The sequence below is a fragment of the Bombyx mandarina genome, chromosome 15 (assembly GCF_030267445.1).
Source record: "Bombyx mandarina strain Sakado chromosome 15, ASM3026744v2".
NCBI lineage: Eukaryota > Metazoa > Arthropoda > Insecta > Lepidoptera > Bombycidae > Bombyx > Bombyx mandarina.
This window is the reverse complement of record NC_143221.1, coordinates 7,718,455-7,739,398: the sequence shown is the minus strand read 5'-3', so window position 1 is coordinate 7,739,398 and position 20,944 is coordinate 7,718,455. Positions and strand designations below refer to the sequence as shown.

General features: G+C 33.6%; 3 protein-coding genes across 12 annotated transcripts in view; 1 reads left to right on the top strand and 2 right to left on the bottom strand.

The window, feature by feature from the left end:
- The window catches only part of C3G (C3G guanyl-nucleotide exchange factor), a 46,460-nt gene extending 40,663 nt beyond the window's left edge, over positions 1-5,797 (bottom strand). For 6 of the 9 annotated variants that reach the window (XM_089733198.1, XM_089733200.1, XM_089733199.1 and 3 more), the window contains exon 1: positions 4,640-4,861. In XM_089733198.1, coding sequence (XP_089589324.1) covers positions 4,640-4,676 — 37 coding nt within the window. In that variant the 5' untranslated portion in view covers positions 4,677-4,861. Of the gene's footprint in view, positions 1-4,639; positions 4,862-5,536 lie in introns of those variants that run through there. The other 3 variants (XM_089733210.1, XM_089733212.1, XM_089733214.1) reach the window with 1 other exon arrangement.
- A 1,534-nt stretch (positions 5,798-7,331) lies between these two features.
- hyx (cell division cycle 73 hyrax) lies at positions 7,332-14,264 on the top strand. The gene is made up of 12 exons (XM_028169644.2): positions 7,332-7,676; positions 7,756-7,861; positions 7,943-8,062; positions 8,179-8,324; positions 9,443-9,668; positions 9,896-10,067; positions 10,340-10,471; positions 11,437-11,611; positions 11,782-11,899; positions 12,395-12,536; positions 12,921-13,062; positions 13,284-14,264. Exons 1-12 carry the CDS (start codon positions 7,546-7,548, stop codon positions 13,318-13,320), a joined length of 1,647 nt encoding a protein of 548 aa, XP_028025445.1. The 5' UTR covers positions 7,332-7,545; the 3' UTR covers positions 13,321-14,264.
- A 4,126-nt stretch (positions 14,265-18,390) lies between these two features.
- Positions 18,391-20,944, bottom strand: part of LOC114253633 (b(0,+)-type amino acid transporter 1) — a 40,650-nt gene continuing 38,096 nt past the window's right edge. For both annotated transcript variants that reach the window (XM_028188573.2, XM_028188574.2), the window contains exon 13: positions 18,391-20,416. In XM_028188573.2, the coding sequence (XP_028044374.2) occupies positions 20,349-20,416 (68 nt within the window). In that variant the 3' untranslated portion in view covers positions 18,391-20,348. The remainder of the gene's footprint in view (positions 20,417-20,944) is intronic.

Sequence of the window (20,944 nt, the reverse complement as noted above, 5' to 3'; positions counted from 1 at the left end):
ATAAGTAGTTTACAAATTGCAGGAAATTTAAAATAAAAAATAAATGCGTTTAAGATATAGATTCATCTATTTTGCATACCATTAACGACAAAACCTCAAGAACAAGCGCCTTTAAGAAAGAAAAAAAATACAAGGCATCAAGGTATATCGCGGAAGATTAGTATTAATGCCGTTTATTTCGAAGTTTTATAGAATGTTCAATGACCTTAAAAGATAAACAATGACAAAAAACGTAAAAAAGCAATGATATCACTAGATTAATTTGCATTCACGGCACCGAATTCATTTGCGAAGCAGCTCAAGAGATGTTAGGCCTCAAGCCTTCTGTCGAACTGTAACAACTCTTATTTACACATACACACGCGGCAAAACGATGTTTTTTATTCATCATTGTAATTAATTCAGTTATTTTTATTTGTTTCAGCATTTTTACCTAATTCATTGTATATCTTAATATATATCATTCTGCTGTACGGGTGTATGTTAGTGAACTCCTCCCTAAACGGCTGTACCGATTTTAATGAATTTTTTTGTGTGTGTTCAAATGAATTCGAGAATGCTGAATTTAGACTCACAATTCGGTCCGGAAAAGGTTTTATTAATTATTTCTTATAAAAAAAAGTTTGAAATTTTCATGTTAAAACGTGTACAGGTCAACGTCTATCGGGTCCGCTAGTTACATATATTTTTGAAATTAAGAATTAGTCAATATTGAGAGCATAGGAGAACTGTACGGCACAGTTATACCACTGGAAATTCGGGAGTCAGTCAGATAAGAAATTTAATGTAATTTAAATTCTATTAAATAAAAGTAGTGAAGAATATTTTTTTTTTTAAAGACAGACAGTGTCCATCCCTTAACTGAACGGAAATTTGCTCTTGGTGCAACTTTGTTCACAACTTTGATGGAAACTTTGTTCGAGATCAAGCTTGGCCAGAAACTTTTAAAGAAAACATTTTCAAGCACATGATGAATACAAACTATCTTTTTATTTATTGCTTAAATGTATGGACGATCTCGCGGCCCACCTGATATTAAATGGTTACCAGAGTTCATCTACAACGAAAATGCCGCCACCCTCCTTGAAACAAGAGTTTTAAAGTCTCAATTTAAACAGTACAATGGCTGCCCCAACAACCTTCAAACTAAAACGCATTACTGCTTCACGGCAGAAATAGGCAGGGTAATTGTACCTACCCGTGCGGACTCACACGTCTTACCACCAGTAGTTACGCAAATTATAATTTCCCAGGTTTGATTTTTTGGTTGATTGATCTCCTTTTTTTATTTTTAGGACATCATAGGTCGCTTGGGTGCATTTAGTTCAATAAATTTACTATTTTTATTTCTAAGGTAATCGGACAGACAAAATATATAAAAAACCTAAAATTCGGAGTTTAGGGTATACCACTTTCTTTTCTGCTCTAGCAAGATGGAGAGATGCGGTTACAGCTTGTGTTAATTGATGGACTGACTACTGAAGCCTACAGGCATTTAAATCTGACTGGCCTGATTGGTTCTATGCTGAAATAAGTAGGGTGACTACACAAACCTACAAATTGTACAAGTTAGTCTTTTATTACACGGCGTTATTCCTTCTTGATGGAAGCCGTTCTAGAACACCCATTCTGTACATCTTTATTTTGGTTAAAATTTGATTTCGGCCCGACGATATGAAATTCGGAAACAATACTTGATTCTAAAGCAGAGATCTTATATCTAGCTCACGATTATTTTTATTTTATGGTCGATAAACACACAATACACTTATGTTACATTTTTTTAATGATGTAAATAATTGCAAATTGCCCAATTAAAATTATTTATATCTCTAATAAGACGATGTCTTGGGTATCTAAATTTGCCTTATTAAAATATAATTATTTCTTGATTATATATTCAAATTGACTACTTTCACTGATGAGTTTCTAAACACTAATCACAGTATTATTTTCTTTAAAGGCCTCATGGGTTCAAAGATATACTTTACATCGACTGCATTTCGATTTACTTTACATTGACAGTAGTTTGATATTTATTTTAAACAGTATCAATCCAACAATATACCTACGCATGGTTTCAAAGCGTCAAGTATTTAGTAACACAATAAAACCGATATTTTATGTATTTCACTTACTAAAATGTTTCACTACACTACTTCGAAGTTTTCTTTAATTTTAATTAGATTAATATCAATTAAAAAATTATTAAATAATTTAATAACATATCAACCAAACCCATTCATTTTAATTATTTGACACGCAAGAGTCTATCTATACACAATAGAAAATAATTCATAATTTAAACATATTAAAATTAAAATGTTTCAACATTTCCAATCTGGTGTTTTCATTAAAAAGTGATAAGGCGTATGACGTAATTGTCTTTTATTAAATGTTTTTTTTTCGACGTAGTCACCTTTTTGGTTTACGTACACTTTGTACATCTTTTCCATAGCTAAACATCACTTTTTTTTTTAATCTGATGCCTTAAACATCGTGAACCGCGTCGACTACTGTGTCATCATCTTTAACTTGACCCCTAAGATGTTCTTATATCCACGGAAATAGTTAGAAACCGCTAGGTCCGACGAATATGAAGGATGTTACATGTTTCATCAATTCGAGTTTGTAATGCGGCGGCTTACGTATTTCCTCACGCAACTTGGTTATTTACCCTGTGTATGAAGTCCCCATAATAGTGGCACCATGATTAACGTATTCGATCATTCCCTCCCCTTGACTGTCCCATAAAAAAAACAGCCCATGGTCTTATTTGAGGACGGAATCGCCTCAAGTTTCATCGGAGTTGGAGATGATGGTCTTTTCAAAGTTATAGACTATTTTTTATGTATTTTGAAACATGTACTGGTGGGCATATTTCAAAATAAACGATACTCATTAACAAGGTCACAAATAAAACGTCTTTATTCAATTATTTTTTAAATATCTGTTATATTAGTCTGAGATAGGCTTATCTGTTATATTGGTTGGAAGTGGAAGGCTTTAGAAGAAGATGTAGACCTAAGAAGAAATAGAGGAATTGCATGAAAGATGATATGTGTAAGTGGGGAGTGTGCGAAGAAATGGTATATGATAGAGTATGGAGGGAGAAAACATGTTGTGCCAGCCCCAGGTGACTGGGAGAAGGGCAGAAAATGATGATGATTAGTCTGGGATAGGTATATGCCATATCAGAAAACGAATTGCCTCTTTATGCTAAAACGACAAGTTAGTTTCTTTGGACATTTAATTCAATCAAATATGCTTGCGTTGATGAAGCTTTGATCATGGGACAGATGCAGGAGAAGCATTCCAAAGGCTGACTTCCAAAATGGTGGTATTGTAAAGACAACAGGAAAAACTACAATAAGCTACTGAACTCACGGGACTGAAGTAAATAGAGACAAATTGTATTGGGTCACTATCCTCATTTGTGAGTGAAAAACAATAAAAATGTAGACAGAGAGACAACAGAGTAGTCCAATTGCTTTAGACATTATTGATCATCCTGTGTTTTGAGCAAATTCTCAGAAGTTTCCAGTGCATAAAAAAAATGTTCGAGCAAGCTTTTTAATAACTCATTTAAAAAAAAGGCTGTATTAGTAGTAAAATATATAACTTGATATATACTGGTAAAACTTAACTATGTTAAAAAGACTTGCAGAAAAAAAAGTAATTTTTTGGGTGAAACTATTCCTTTATAATTTTAACTTGAAGTTGTGGTGCTTGAAATGCGACTTTTAGTAGCCTACACTATCCCTCATATAACATATTGATTGCTAGAGTACTGTATTGAAACTATGTTATATGAAACAAGGTATACTGTGTAGTATGGAGGCCTTGTCTTGTGTTATAATAATTTCAAAACGGAATAGTATACAGAACTTTAAAATAATATAAATAAAAGCAATGTGTATCATGTTATATAAAAACCATGTCTTAAGGTGTAATATTTGGTGATGTATTGTAGCTTCATTTTAATTTAATGGTGTTCCAATTGATGTTGGCTTTTCTTCACAATTCATACAATCTAAAATGACAATTTATCTTCGAGTAAAATAAATTTCCGTTTAAATTAATGTCCAATTTCCAATTTCCGTTTAAATTAATGTCCAATTTCCGTTTAAATTAATGTCCAATCCAACTAAATTTAAAATAATAAAATTATGAGCAATAGGGTAAAAATTACATGTAACGTGTTTATTTTAAAAAATGTGTATTTTTTTTTTTTTTTAAACGTCCATCGAAACGAACTCTGTTATGAATTATTTTCTTCGGTACTACGAAATGATAACAGTAGCTGACTCAGATAAATTTTAAGTTTTAGTAAATAATGATTCATTCCAAAATGTCTTTATTTTTCAGGTAAAACTTGATGGAATAACAAAACTGTGCCATACGCATATATGTATCATTTCAAAAATAGAATAGCATCGGCACTAGACATACCTAACATAATCAATAACTCAAAAGTAAAACTTAGATGAAACTATAAATTAAACTGGTGGTTTTGTCAACGTTGATAAAGTGGTTAAGATATTAATTTCGATTTCCGATTGATATTGGGCGTGTTAATGTTTAAATCTCAAAATAAATTCAAATTAAGCTTTGGAGAGAAGAGAAATGCATAAATTACCTTGTGCGCATTTTTCACCCTTAGGAGTTGACGTCATTTTGTCACGAATATATCCACTATGTCATGTTATCAGTAAAATAAACTATAATACATTGAACAGTTTGATAATTCTTCTAAATAAAAACCACAAAAATATTCATTATCAGACACCGGCAGCCATGTTTAGAAACAATTTACAATACCACGGAGAGATTTTCAACCAATCACCGCGCTGGTTTTAACACTGGACTGTTGCTTTGGGGATGATAATTATACTGCAGGCTTGACTGAGCCTGAGACTGATGCAAAAGAACAAAAGAACAAATTATTATTATTTTTTATTTTTCTCCCACAGATTCCCCAGACTTAGATCTTAAAATTCCTTCAATCCCCAGTCGAAATTTGTATTTATTGAAAAATATGCTTAACGCATAATTTACAACGAATAAATTCCACGATGAACCGATAACATTGTGAATTAAAACCAATCTTACAAAAATAATAAACTGTGTGTAAAGTTCGAAGTATATATTTATAATACAATTGAGGCATTTAAGTCGTGATGTCTGCGGGCTCCGGTAATAACTTAATGGCAGATGGACCGTGAACTCGTGCACTTTTTATGCAACTGAAAAACATTACTATGAATATACTAGAAGGAATCCGATAAGCACAAGTCTACGTATTTTATGTATACATGTTTCACTTGAGAACTTCCATTGTCATTCTCTATACATTTCTAATTGAGGATTCATTGAGGATGTCTGTCCAAAAGCTACCAATTAGGGTGACACTGCCATTGCCAATGGTGTTCTTCTACTCCGCACATTAACCCTCGGTTTGTTTACATCTGTTACTTAAATATCACACTTGTTACCCTAGCATATAATGGAAATTTTTGAGTAATTTGCTACTTACAGCTGAACACTGGGTGGACTCCCCAATCCCCAATTCTATTCTGCATCATTTGTCATATTCTTTCATTGACCAAAGTCTTTCCCAATTTCGTCTGTGCATAAAGAGAACTATCGTGTCGCTACAGTGAACTAACATTTAACATTTTTATATGGAAACTATGGAGGGTAGAAGTAAGGAGCACTATTTGGTATAGTGATAAAGTGAAAAAGTGAATAGTTGAAAAAGTGTCCTCCATAAATCCTCCATAAGTGGTTGGAAAACTCGCCGAAATGGAAATGACATGAATTAGTAGTTTTAAACAGAGTGTGCTGGGTTAAAAATTGTAATATTTTTCATGACTTGTGTAATTAAAAATATTATTATGCATTATACAAAACCTCAACTAAATACTATTTATTGTTACTACTATTTACATGGGAAGTGATTCCTTCCTTCTTAATTTAGTATTTTTCTTTATTTATTTTTTATTGCTTAGATTGGTGGACGAGCTCACAGCCCACCTGGTGTTAAGTGGTTACTGGAGCCCATAGACATCCACAGCGTAAATGTGCCACCCACCTTGAGATATAAGTTCTAAGGTCTCAAGTATAGTTACAACGGCTGCCCCACCCTTCAGACCGAAACGCATTACTGCTTCACGGCAGAAATAAGCGGGGTGGTGGTACCCACCCGTGCGGACTCACAAGAGGTCCTACCACCAGTAATTACGCAAATTTATAATTTTGCGGGTTTGATTTTTATTACACTATGTTATTCCTTCACCGTGAAAGTCAATCGTGAACATTTGTTGAGTACGTATTTCATTAGAAAAATTGGTACCCACCTGAGATTAGAACACCGGTGTATCACTCAACACGAACGCACCGGACGTCTTATCCGTTAGGCCACGACGCCGACGACTTCAAAGTAAATTATACTATTATAGTATTATAATACTATGATAGGTTTGTGGCACTGTTTTAAAATATTTCCAGTTGCTAGTATGGCGCTACCATAATTCATTCCCTTTCAGCTGACACATTTTCACATATTGAGATGGCACTCCTTACTTCTACCCTCCATAGTCGTGGCCGAAAGGATAAGAAGTCCGGTGCATTCGTGTCTTGCGATGCACCGGTGTTCGAATCCTGCAGGCACCAGGCACCAATTTTTCTAATGAAATAATTACATAACAAATGCGTAATTACTAGTGGTAGGAAATCTTGTGAGTCCACACGAAACTTAAAAAAAAACTATTATTTGCCTATAAATTGCCTATAAAAAAATCCCTATTTTTGGCGTGAAGCAGTAATGCGTTTCGGTTTGAAGGATAGGGCAACCGTTGCACTGTAAAAACTAAGACCTAAGAACTCATATCTCAAGGTAGGTGGCAGCGTTTACGTTATAGATATCTATGGAGTCCAGTGACCACTTAACATCAGGTGCGCCTTAAACTCGTTCACCCACCTAAGTGGGTAAGCTAAAATTTGGACATTGGCGGGAACACGTGAAGCGTACTTCTGGTTTAAATGTGTAATAACGGTGGTTTATTAACTGTTTAGCATCTGTGAAAGTGCATAGATGTAAAATAATGAAACGAAGCAGCTTGTCGTAGCTTCTCGAGCTCTTTCAATAATTCCATTGAAAAATTCTTAGTAAATGACCACTATTTTACTGACACTATATTTTGGCCTTACATCATTTCATTTCATTTGATTTCATTCCAAATTATTAATGGCTCAAATTAATCAACTTCATTTCATTTCCTTCCAAATAATTTTTAAAAAGACACAATATACGAAAGATAAGGTTGTATGGTTTGATACCTACGCCTTTTCAGCTAGAAAAATGGAACTACTATTTTAGAAATGTCCACCATGGATGTTCAATGTGTTTCGTTATGTTTATCCCGGTTAGTTTTTTAGGCCGGGGTGTAAAGTTACCTACAGTATATTTAATAGAATTGGTGTCATTATTTTTACTTGACTAGTCCGAGAGAAAATAAACATAAAGTTGAGTGTGAAGTTATCATGGCGGACCCACTCAGTTTACTTCGTCAGTATAACGTAAATAAAAGAGAAATAATTGAACGCGATAACCAAATAATATTCGGTGAATTCTCTTGGCCAAAAAATGTTAAGACAAACTATCTTATTTGGAGGTAAGTACTTTGTGTTATTATTGGAAAATAAACTTTGAAAATGTTGAGCCTTATTGTACCCATTTATGCTATTTTTTAGATCTGGGAAGGAAGGCAGCGTTAAAGAGTATTACACCTTGGAATGCCTTCTTTTTATTCTCAAGAACATTCACCTGACTCATCCAGTATATGTCAGGCAGGCTGCTGTAAGTGAAGTTTAGTTATAAATAAAACATGTATGGTTGATGTTCCACATAACACATTGTTGATCTCAAAAAAAATTTTAGGCTGCAAATATACCACCTGTGCGTCGTCCAGATCGTAAAGAGCTATTAGCATATCTAAATGGAGAGACTGCTACTTGTGCCTCTATTGATAAAAGTGCACCCCTTGAAATTCCGACTCAAGTGAGTAAGAAAGTTTATAAATAACACTTTCACTAGACTAGACTGTAGGACCAATTAATGTGAATTTTATTCCCATTTATTGATTGAAGTTATTAAGTGATTAAACTACTACATAGGTGAAACGCACACTTGATAATGATGGAGGAGAATCTGCTGCAAAAAAACCTCGAATTGAGGAAACCCATGTTCAGAAGGTCCGAGAACAACTGGCAGCAAGGCTTGATGCCCCTAAGGAAGCTTCAGTCACAGTGGACAATATCAAGTAATTCATCCAATTTATAATAATATTTTTTATTTTTATTTTATATCACTTAGCTGAACCTACTATTATACAAAATATATCAGGTGTACATTCTCAATGAGTTAGTAGTTTCATCATGTGCAAAAATATGCAATTCCTATTACTTTAATGGGAATGAGCTTTACCAATAAAGACAAATCAAATATGTATACATAATTTGTCCAATCATATTGTACTACGAATTTAGACTATAAAATTAGGGGCCAGAAGCTTTAATGGAATTAATTATGCCATTAGTTTGCAAACAGTATGAAGCATGAAAGAATAACATAAATATCTTAATAATTAATAAGATGCTATGAGGTCAGGTATCAGTAAAAACTAGTTTTATCTGTGGCCAGTGGCCACTGAACCATTTTGGTGATTTTGTTGCATTCAGCTAAAATAATCGACAGAAAAATAATAGGTTTGCTTCAGGTTGTTTTAATTGTTTTTATCAGTCTTCTGTATGTTGAAAAATTACATCTGTTGTTCACGGAAGGTGGCCAAAGGTCCAAGTAGTGTGTAGTCTATTTGCCTTAACAGAACAGGAATTACGGTCGTTTTCTTACAATTTTATGGGTTATTGTCATTGCCTCTAGGCACTTTTTATTATTAACAAAATGTAGTGTGATAACATAAATTCATTTAGACTTTGTGAATTATATCTAAGAACTGTATATCATCATTCATCATGAAGTACTCAAAATTCAGTGTTCCAAGATCTCTTAGAAATTTGTACATGTATAGGTTTTATCACAATAAAACTTGTGTAGTTCTTGAATCATAAATATACTTAAGAAGACCAAGTCTAAAGTACCTTGTGGCTCTCAATGAAACTTAGAAAATGAATTTTAAAAAAAATCTTTAGTTCTAAGCAATCTATTTGGGTATTTGTCTTTTCACTATATCAATAATCTTTAATTACACCCCTTCTCTAATCTTTTTGATTTAAAAGATGATCCACACCACACAGTCACCCCATTAAATATTCGACACCTATATAGGTGTATATATATGTATAAATATCAATATGTACAGAAAATAAATAAATTATAAGTGTTTTCTCTTCTAATTGAGTAATTGTTTCCAATTTTTAGATCCCTTTCTGAAGCTATGTCTGTAGAAAAAATTGCAGCAATCAAAGCAAAACGATTAGCTAAGAAAAGAACCACAATCAAAAGCAATGACTATTCTGATACATTGGGTGTAGTCGGTTCAGACTTAAGAGCCATTCTTGACTATGATGTGGATCTTACTAAAGATATCATCAGCCGAGAAAGGCAGTGGCGGACAAGAACAACAGTATTACAAAGTAATGGGAAAGTAAGTAGACAGCTAAGTATTTATAATTACAAAATATACATCTTTAAAATTCTCCACTTAGCACATGTGAGAAGTGTTGTAATTAGATACATCTGCATAATACAAATTGATTACTCTTGAATTTTCATTACATTCATGCTTCATTATAGATCTATTATAAGACAATTTAATAATTGATGGTGTTATCTTTAAAATTATAATATATTAAATGAAATTGAATATTGTAGATGTTTGCTAAAAGCATATTAGCTCATTTGGCGAGCATCAAAGCTAGAGAAGAAGGTAGACCTGGGATTCCGAGAGCACAACCTGTTATTTTGCAACAGCCTACTGTATTACCTGCACAACAGACACAGTATAACAGATACGATCAGGAAAGATTTATACGTCAAAAGGAAGGTTTGTAGAGTATATGGAGTTTGTATTTAAGTTTTGTCTTTTCTGGCATGTAGTAATGTGCGTTTTATGGATGGTAACTGTTATTGAAACTACTGCAAAATTGGCTTCCGATAGATCACTAATTAGGGTGTAGTAAGACATCAAGAACAAAAATAATCTTAAACAAGTCACTGCACATTAATTCCCTAATAATGTATAATCTTTGTAAATATCTATTAAATTCAATATTTTGTAATATGTTTTAAATTTAAATTTGATTTTTTTTTCCTCAGAAACGGAAGGCTTCAAGATTGACACCATGGGTACCTATCATGGTATGACATTGAAATCAGTAACAGAAGGACCAAGTGTACCTGTAGCAGCTCGAGCCCCTCAAACACCCAATCATCCAAGACAAATGCCACGTAAGTACGCAACTTAGATCAAATCCAAAAATGACCATGTATTAAATATTCATTTTAGTCTTGCTCAACAACATTTAATTCAGCAAAATTTGAGACTGTTGAAGTCTATTTTTTTTTTTTTTTTTGTTGCTTAGATGTGTGGACGAGCTCACAGCCCACCTGGTGTTAAGTGGTTACTGGAGCCCATAGACATATACAGCGTAAATGCGCCACACACCTTGAGATATAAGTTCTAAGGTCTCAGTATAGTTACAACGGCTGCCCCACCCTTCCAACCGAAACGCATTACGGCTTCACGGCAGAAATAGGCGGGGCGGTGGTACCTATCCGTGCGGACTCCCAAGAGGTCCTACCACCAGAAGAATTTCACCAGTATTTACGTTATATTTATAATATTTAATTATAAAGTATGTTAATTCTTATAGTACGAATTGTCGATAGATTGACTCTCAATTAACAGATATAAAGTGGGGAGCGTGGGAATAACGCCTATTTGCGCAGTTTTTTAGGTATTAGATATCAACCTGTACAGAAGTGTCTAAGAGCGCACATGTTATAACGTTTTTAATAAGTATATAAAATTTATAAATAATCATTTAAAATTATTTTTCTCTGAATTTAGAATTATTTTTTATATATTTTTTTAAGTCAAAGATTTCTATAAGGGACTTTTTTCAATAATCCTTCAGCAATTTTTGCAAAATATGGTCAGCACTAAAAGGGTAAACAAAATCATTCACCTGATAGCAATGACTTTATATAGTCTAGTCAGGGGCTATAGTTGTTTAGGGATGGCTTTTATCTGATTTAAACTTCACATCACTGATATTAAGTTTTATTAGGTTTTATTATTTATTTTATTGTGAACAAGCACAAATAAATTATGCAATCTAATTTAAATGAAAATTAGTCTTAGTCGATCAATGACAATCGTGTTTTAAATGAGGCAAAAAATATATTTTTAGAAAACGGTGCTGTTATGCCTGGCACGCCTGGTCGCAGGGAGCTGCTGCCGGTGGCCGCAGCCCGGCTTCCCGCAGGAGGAAAGCGGCCCTCGCGCACTCCCATCATTATCATTCCCGCCGCAGCTACGTCACTCATCTCTATGTTTAATGTTAAAGATATTCTTCAAGATCTCAAGTGAGTATTTTTATTTGGCTCACAATAGTTCTCAAAACGGAAAATAATACTGAAGTCCTATCTACGCTATAAACAAGAGTAGTCGTGGAGTAGCGAAAATTTTGTAGGCAAAATAAAAAGTTCAAAGTTAATAAGTGATAAATAAATTTTAATAGTAATAATTTTTTCAGATTTGTCACTGTAGAACAAAAAAAAACTGAGGGAGCAGTTCGCGAGAATGAAGTACTTTTGCAGAGAAGAAAGGGTCAAACTGGCGATCAAATACCAACGAATGCCACTACAATAACGGTTTGTTTAATTAATTAGCAACGAGTTTTACTAATTAGAATAAGAAAATATATATTTTTTTATTGTTAAGCTTATAGTCCACCAAATATTAAACCAGAATCTTAGTCTGAGCATATTAGACAAAAATAACTTAAGCACATTGTAATATGCATGGTGAGATAAATGTATTAACAGTATGTACAGTATAAGTAATGACAGTATTGTCAAGCAAACGAGTTGCTCTTATTCTGAAATCGTAAAGAGTTTCTTTGTTTACTTTTGCCATTGCCGGTGTTCATAATGGATAACCAACCACTTCTATATGATTACCATCACTATAATCTTGACCATAGGAAAATAATCTTGCTGTGGCGTGTAGGTTCCGGTAATCAGTAATGCTGAGTGGATTCTAAACATGTCTGGCCCAATAAGAAGTGTAATAAAAAATTAGAGAGACACATCAGTGGAGTTATAGAGCTATGCAAACTTACTTCTAAATTAGTCACCCACTTTAAGGTGCCATATCGAGTTGTAGACAATCCTGGAAGATTATCAGCAGCAGAATGGGACCGTGTTGTGGCGGTATTCGTGCAGGGACCTGCCTGGCAGTTTAAAGGATGGCCGTGGGACGGAAATCCAGTTCAAATCTTTGATAATAGTAAGTACAACAGAACTCATATCGTTATGCCTACAAATGGCAGCTCTGATGATTGTACTTTGATTTTTGTAAATATTATATCGGTGTAATACTTACACTTACGAGACACTTTCATCAATGTTGATTTGATTTAATAGTTTTTTATGTGATTCTCGAAGGAAGAAATATACACTATCTTTGACTTCCTTGGAAAAGTCTTAATCCAGTGCTTTCATTTCTAAAATATCCATAGAACAATTGTGTTTGTTTATTCGTTTTCATTGAGTTCACGTGGTACAATTTATTTTTGGCACTTTCTAAAATGATTGCATTGATATAATGAAGTGGAACTTCGTTCAAAAAGGGTAAACTGATTATTGTAAATTTTCTTAATTACATTTACAGTCTGTGCCTTCCACTTAAAGTATGATGAGATGAAACTAGACGCGAACGTGGCGCGTTGGGCGGTCACTCTTCTCCAATTGAGTCGGACGAAGCGACATTTGGATCGCGCCGTGTTACTCGGATTCTGGGAAACTCTCGACAAGTAAGTGATAATACCAGTGGCAGTGATAATTCTAAATAGGAGGTTATATAAAATTATAGTGGTAAACTGTTACAATAATTGAAGTTTTTATTATTGACACTAAAGTTTATAAACTTAGATTATAAATAAAATAAATATTTATAAAACCATAAATAAAATTTAATAACACTACCACTGTGTCAACAAATGTCACCAAAAAATATGTTTTTTTTTTGTTTCAGACATATGATGAAGAATAAACCACATCTTAGATTCTAAATTTGTTTTAAGTTTCTTAAAATAGTTTATTAAAATAATGTGAATGTGAAATGGCCTTCACAGTTAGTGAATTTGAATTGCCTATACCATTTAGTGTATGATTTGGCAATCAAAGGTATATTTTTGTACTTGTTACTACCATTGTTAATATATCTCAAAATAGTATCTATTACCGTTTTTGTTGTTCGAAATTACTTTTTAATGTTTGAAATTCACCCAATTATTATTAACTATTCATTAAATTGAACTTTATAATTATTGTAAATAAAATAAGCATACAACAATATTGCCACCTTATTGCGCTAGTTCGGAATGCTCTGTAAATTTATTGAATTTGAACTGTTAAATATACAAATATTTAATGCAGGGCCATGTGTTTGTTGTCGGACAATAATGTTAATGAAATTCAGGTTTCTCTAAAGTTATGTGACTAAATTTTTTTTTTGTTCTGATTAGGCTTTAATTACCAGAGTCCATATCTAATACTATTAATAACATCGTGGCCTACGTATGGAGTAGGATATTTTGACTTTATGTCGTTATGACGTCATCATGACCTTTTTTGAGTGTTAAAAATATTTTAAATCCCAGAAAAAGAAATTGTTTCATTTTCTTGTACTTTCTAGATTGAGAGTTATCAATTTTGAACACGTCAACCCAAAGGCGCCTTGACTTATTTTCTAGCGACGAAATATGCCACGACACTCCAAACATACCGGAGTATTCATAAATGACTCCTGCGATGAGATGAAATAGTTTTGTAGGGGCTATAAGAAATTATCATAAGGAACTAAAAGAATGACAAATATCAATGTATACAGATATAAGGATAGAAATTCATGAGTATGTTTTGTAAAGGTTTGTTTGTTCTTGTCTGAATGTTTAAAATCAATAAAATGTATCGGTGGCCCTCAAAGTGTGCCACAGCACTCTTGTGTCGCTAATTCTTTTTTTATTTGTCGTTATCAAACTATTCTTATTAATTTGTAATCAATCCCTTAATACGCATATTATAATTTATTATTACGCATATTAAATTATTTTATTAATTTATTTATTTAACATTCAAAATTATTATCATAGAATAATTATTTACACAGTTTATTAAATGACTGTTGCATTTAATTAAACATAAATAATTGTGTATGTTTAAAGATTTTATATACTCTGGTACCCATGGTACAAGGAATCTTAGATTGAGACCAACTGATCCATATGAAATTGTCACTGATCAACTGTCAAATGCTGAAATGAGTAGGTACTGAGTTGACGCTGAGTTGTCGAACATGTGCCGATGTCTAAATACAATTAGGTATCATGCGCAGAGACCTAATTCTGGTATTACTGTAAGAATAACTTCCTTCCCCGAGTTATGAGAATAAAGAAATTTATAGAAAAAAGAAAACATAAAAAAGTGACTGACTGGCTGTGCACTAATGATTCCGGACTCGATAAAAAATAATAGCAATCGTATATATGTATTTAATTATAATATTAACCTTTTTGCAATGCACTCGCATGTAATGCTAAAAAAAGTATCAGTTGAGAAGAGTCTGATATAATTTCAAGAATCGCTCTATAGGTCATGTCATTTTGACCTCAGGAACAGTGGTACCCCACAGTTAACATCTATCTATGAGAACCAGACCTTCAGTGTATTTATTTGGCGTGGCCTATTTATAAGGTTGGGGAAAAAGTTTCTTCGCCTTTTCTAAGAAATTTCACAACCTTTTTTTAGATAGTTTATTTACATTTAACTAAAGTATGTAGGTAACATTTTGTTCGATAATTTTTTGCCATCGTGTAGGTAGGGACATGATCCCATTGCTATATAAATTTTGGGGCTTCTGATCAAAATACTGCAACAATTGGTTTTGGCAGTCCTCTCGTGATGTTAAACTGACACTGACTAAAAAATTCTGAAGAGACCCGAACCAGGTGAAAATCTGAAGGTGCAAAGTCAGGACTATACGGTGGATGCATTAACACCTCCCAGCCAAGCTCTCTTCATTTTTGCTGAGTGGCTAAAGATGTGTGAGGTCTAGCGTTATCATGATGAAAAACCACACCCCTTCTGTTGATTAATTCCGGTCGCTTTCTCTCAACTTCTTGCTTTAATCTCATCAGTTGTTCGCAGTAGAGTTCAGAATCGATGGTCCTGCCTGGTGGCAACAGCTTATAATGAATCTCTTCAGCTCTTCCAATCCCACCACACACACAGCATTACCTTGTTGCGAGTTAACCCGGGTTTCGCCACAGTCTCTGAAGCCTGACCGGCCTTTGACCACGACCTTTTACCACGACCTTTTTCGCACGTTCTTGTCGTACGTGATGCACTTTTCATCACCAGTTATCAGCTTCAAAAATCACAAATGACTACACGGTTCATTAGGTTTCTTTCAGTGAGCTCGTGAGGTACCCAAATATGGAGCTTTTTTGTGTACCCAGTTTTTTTCAAATGCGCCAGAACTGTTTTGTGGTCAATTCCCAGTTCTTCAGCTACGTCGTAAATACTGATGTGCCGATCTTGCTCCGCTTTATCAAAAATTGCATCTATTTTATCCGTAATAGGACGACCAGAGCGACGCGACGTGCATCTTTGACATAAAAATTTCCGGATTGATAAACATCGCAAGTTTTTTTCGCGGCTTGCGTTTCATTTTTACCTTTTTAGGAAATTTTTAAAATGTATCGAATTTCTTCATTAGATTCACTCATCTTGACAGTACGAAAAATAAATAAAATTCACACATTTTCCTAATTTGAATTTGGAATGATCTTCTTTAAAATTTTAATTTTTAATGATACCAAAACCAGCCAGATACAAATAGTTTAGCCTGTACATACTATAATGCGAAAGACTATTTCCCCAACCCATTATAATCTTAAATGTTGATAACCATATCACAACATTTTTAGTCGCAGTTACACTATGAACTTTTCGACGTCTATCCAAAAGTTTCATGACATACTGACATATGTACCCACATAAATTATCACCCTTTATGACTCCGACAAGGTGATACTAAATTGCTTGACTTTGATCACTAATCACGATGTGGGCTTTGAAATACTTAAATACCCTCCTGGTTTAGTACAGTAAAAAAACAAAGCCAGAAACAGCCAAGATATAGAAATTTTTAATTTTATTAAAATATAAGGATTTGTAAAGACCATCGATCGCCCGTGATTTTTTCCAAACAAGTCAGTTTCATGTAAATGGACGATTACCTTGTACCATACATACTTGAGATACAGATTTACTATTACGGATCATAGAACAGTGTGTATTCGTACAAGAATAACTAAGTACTCGTGGGTGCTATTGAAAAAATATTTTGATAATTTCACGATATATATTTGGCAAGACAACAGATGTAGTGACGTTTAAATAACATTTGTCTCATTAAATTTCTGAACAGCACATTGCATTTTGTTTAAAAAAACATTAAGGTGTATTTTGAGATGCTAATTTTAAAATAAATTGAAATTCTGCCAGAACATTTAAAATGGTATAGAGATGTTTGAAGATCTGTGATCTGTATGTATTGACAGTAATAAATCGTTGGAATTAAATCTTTGTTTTTGTCAGAGTATCTGAACTCATATTTGATTGAGCTTCTGACAACTAATTATTGTTAGTTGTAAATAAATAGGGCAACAATAGCCTGGCCTAGATTGCTAAGACTGAAAACATCTTGACACTTATTGCGCATTTACTAAAAATAGAATTTGCTGCCCTGCAAAATTTTCCCTTACAGAATTGCTCCATCGTAATAAGCTAACGATTACCTTTAAAATTATTTTACCAATCTAAGATTTGAAGTGTTTTCACGCAGCTCACTTTAGTAATAATATTTTATAACAGCAATTTAGTTCAATACAACCTGTCGAGACAATTTTACGCGCTTACCATTCCAAGGCACCACAATTCTAAGGGATATCCCTGCAAGCACATGAGAGTTCGATTTCTTGGAGTGGTCTTCAATATCCGGATATTTGGATTTTTTTATTGCGTTTGTAGGAAGACGAGCGTACGGCTCACCTGGTGGTGAGTGATTACCGTTGCCCATGGACGTCAGCAATGCCAGGGGCCTAGCCAACCTGCAGCCTACCGTAGAGGTATGGGAATCCTCAACAGAGCGAAGCTGTTCATCGCATCTAGTTAAAGAATACTATATAACCGGTAGTCTCCGACTTATGTGGAGATCTACTCCCATTTCTTACTGTTCTTTAACTCGACGGTTGTTGGGATAATCCTTATCATACGGGCCGTTTGAGACCCGCCGATATTGAGTTATTATGGAGCTTTGTGTTGTTATAGTAGACTCTGAATTAAACCCAGCCCCAAATTAGGATTCACTATGGTATGGGTTCCAGTAGTCAGGGCCGCTGACTACTGCGTCATCGAGTCAGTCTCGAGAATTGTTTGAAATGATTCGGTCATTTCGCTTTTACTATCACACCGTCTGCCACAGTATGTCTAGTGCATGAAACCGCTGCATTCAACTAACGTTTCTAGAGATCGTTGTCACGTTTCATTTGACTTTGAAATTAAGTGTTGTTGTTGTTGTCATGATGTTCTATGAGTGCCCTGATATGTCCTCCACGAAGTCAGGTTATTAAAACAGATAGTGACAGTGTTTTTGAAGTGAAAACTTCTTTAGAATTGTTGTGATTTCAAACCGGATGCAACGGAAAAAACGACAGGTAAGAGATACAAATACAAAAATGTCTAGGATGAAGCCAGCAAAGAATGAGACAGAAATATACATACTATTTAATACAGCGCCATCTGTGAGATGTTTTAATACTAACGTGTGTATGAAAGCTCTTGTAGTGAATTTTAATTTAGGATTATACGTGAAATTAAAAATCAATTCACAGAGGGCGCTACCTTACAATTATTTACTAATGACAAAATTTTACATATACTTATGACGTTTAGGATAATTGTATTTTAATTTTGGAAGGTTTCACTTCTACCACGTGTGAATTGCACACATGTATTTTTTGGTTTGCAGTTAAATATTGTGAATTAAAATAATATCAATGAAATAAAACTACTGATCGGATTTCAATTGTGTTTATTTTAGCTCAGTGTTATGTATAACAATAAATATTTTTGCTCTCTTTAAGAGATCACATAATAATAAGATGTATTTTTTTGATTATTTTACCTGTACTCACAAATCAACAATACTCTTCAATTTCGAACATAACAATATCACATCATCATGTGTACTGTGTGCCCACATATTTCTTAACATGTAAATACGAACTATGTATTATACTAAAATAATTATTTTTTCAATAAAAATTCTAGATTACACGGCTGCCAACATCTCGCAAATAAATATTTATTTATGAGTACGCTCTCAAATTCAGGAATTTTATTTCTTTTCGAACACTAAACTCGAGTAATATTTTAAAAACGTCTTTAAAAAATTAAAATCAACAATATCGTTTGCCTCGGTACGGAATGATAAGACCAAATTATACCGATCGCAAAATCCCACTGTAAAATAAATTGAATACTTACTATTTTTAACACACAGTTTAAGTCTTTATAGGAGGATTTTATATTGACATGTTGTGAACTATTTTTTTTTTTCTGGAATTAAGTAAAGGGGTCCTACTCAGCCTTCTGATATATTAGGATAAAGAATTATGTTCACAAAAATAAGTGGTCCAGCTGTAAATACTCGTCAATAAATCAAATAATGAAAACCTTGAAAACGAAATTGAGATACTATTCTATTGATTACCCTAAGGTTAACTATCGTGATTAATGATAACTAAAAAACCATGAGTTTAGCACAATCACTCATAGTGACACGAATGGGGCTTCACGTTTTGTCGAGAAAGACAGTCATCTCATGGCTCGTAATCATGATTGTTTACAGTTATTATGTAGTGTAATTGTTTAATGTTTATTGTGAGTAAAATTATTTCCTTACATTATAAGTTAGGTTTGTTTTCGTCATTGTGTTGTTTTGTCCTATAGTTGTAACTGTCGTAAGGAGCATTGTGTACAAACTCAGCACATTTGTTTTTATTTTATTTTTGAGGGATTACTGGTGGCCCAGAGGGGAGGCCTCCCCAGTTTTACCAGGACAGTTGGGCAAGCAAGGGCTTAGCCAGGAGTGCATATTTGTCGTTTAGTCGCGCGCACATGGCCTATGTTGCAAGATAGATTTTTTACTTATTATTTATTGTGTATATTTTTAGCTTGTATTCTGAATTGTATGCCTAGCAAATAAATATATAAATAAAAATACAAATTAAATCCAGGTGGGATGTATTACAGCGATCGTATCGGTGGAGAATCCTGATGTTGAAACAATCACCATTAATGAGCCTCTATGATAAAATTGCTTTACGATTCCAATTTGCGTAAATTATTGACATGGATTTAAGAAGTCAAAACGATCTTGAGCTTTTGCTACAGATAAAATCAACACCTACGAAAAAAAAAAAACAAGGAAGAGACAAGATGACAGAAATTCTCAAAACAAATAACCCCATAGGAATGATTCGTGCAAACTAATGAAATGAACGATGAACTTAAAAAATATTGAAAAAAAACCTAGATTATTAAAAGAATTCATGGATTAATTACAAAACAAAATTAGCGGAAGAAAAATCCAAGATACTCTAATTTTGTTTAAAATTTTTAGACATCATTTTATTTACGATAAAATATTTCGTCTATGTTAATTTCACCCACATTACGTTATTTTCAAAACATTATTACCGAATTACGGTCTGTTACATTTTAAAATAAGGAACATATTTTATCAGTCAAAAATTAACAACCAAATTTAATTTAAGTAATTTAATCACTATCCAATTACGTACTTAGAAATCAGAGACGAATTATATCAATATTAATGTTGAAGTGATGAAAATGAATTTCCGAGAAACGTTTTTAATAATACTCCATTGTAATAATTATTGTGTTTATGATGTCGTAGATATCGAAAATGATTTTACTTGACGCTCTTGAAGGTCCGGCAGACACTACTTTAGTATTCGAACGTTGTAGATGTTGGCACTACCTCTAGTACCATTTGCAGAAACACCGTAATTTTATCTGTGAATTAAATTGGATGGATTATAAAGATCTTACGTTTTTCAAGTTTTTCGTTAGTAGGAAAAATGGAGTCCCCTCTGAGCGCATATGCATCTGTATATGAAATACCGTCCATCTCGAGACTTGAGGCCGATGTTCGAATTGAATTGGAATAACAACTATCATTCCTTTATTCGCTACACACGCCTGTTTCATGGATCTAGTGAACTACTAACTTTTTTAATTATTTCTCATCTATCTCACCTAGAAAGGTTGAAAAATCTGACGGCCAACTCTTAAGTAGTAACCGGAGCATTATATCACGCACCCACTATGAGGCATGAGATCGAACTGTGTGCTTAGTGCGAGTTTTTTTAACTTCTCGATCGCGTGAAAGTTAACTCAAATTTGTATGGAACAGTTTCCCTTCGTTTGCCGCTAGGGGCACTCTTCCAACTCCATACAAACTTTAGTTAACTTTTACGGAATCGAGAAGTCAAAAATTCGCACCAAGCACACTGATCGAAGCACCAATTGAATTGGATTTTT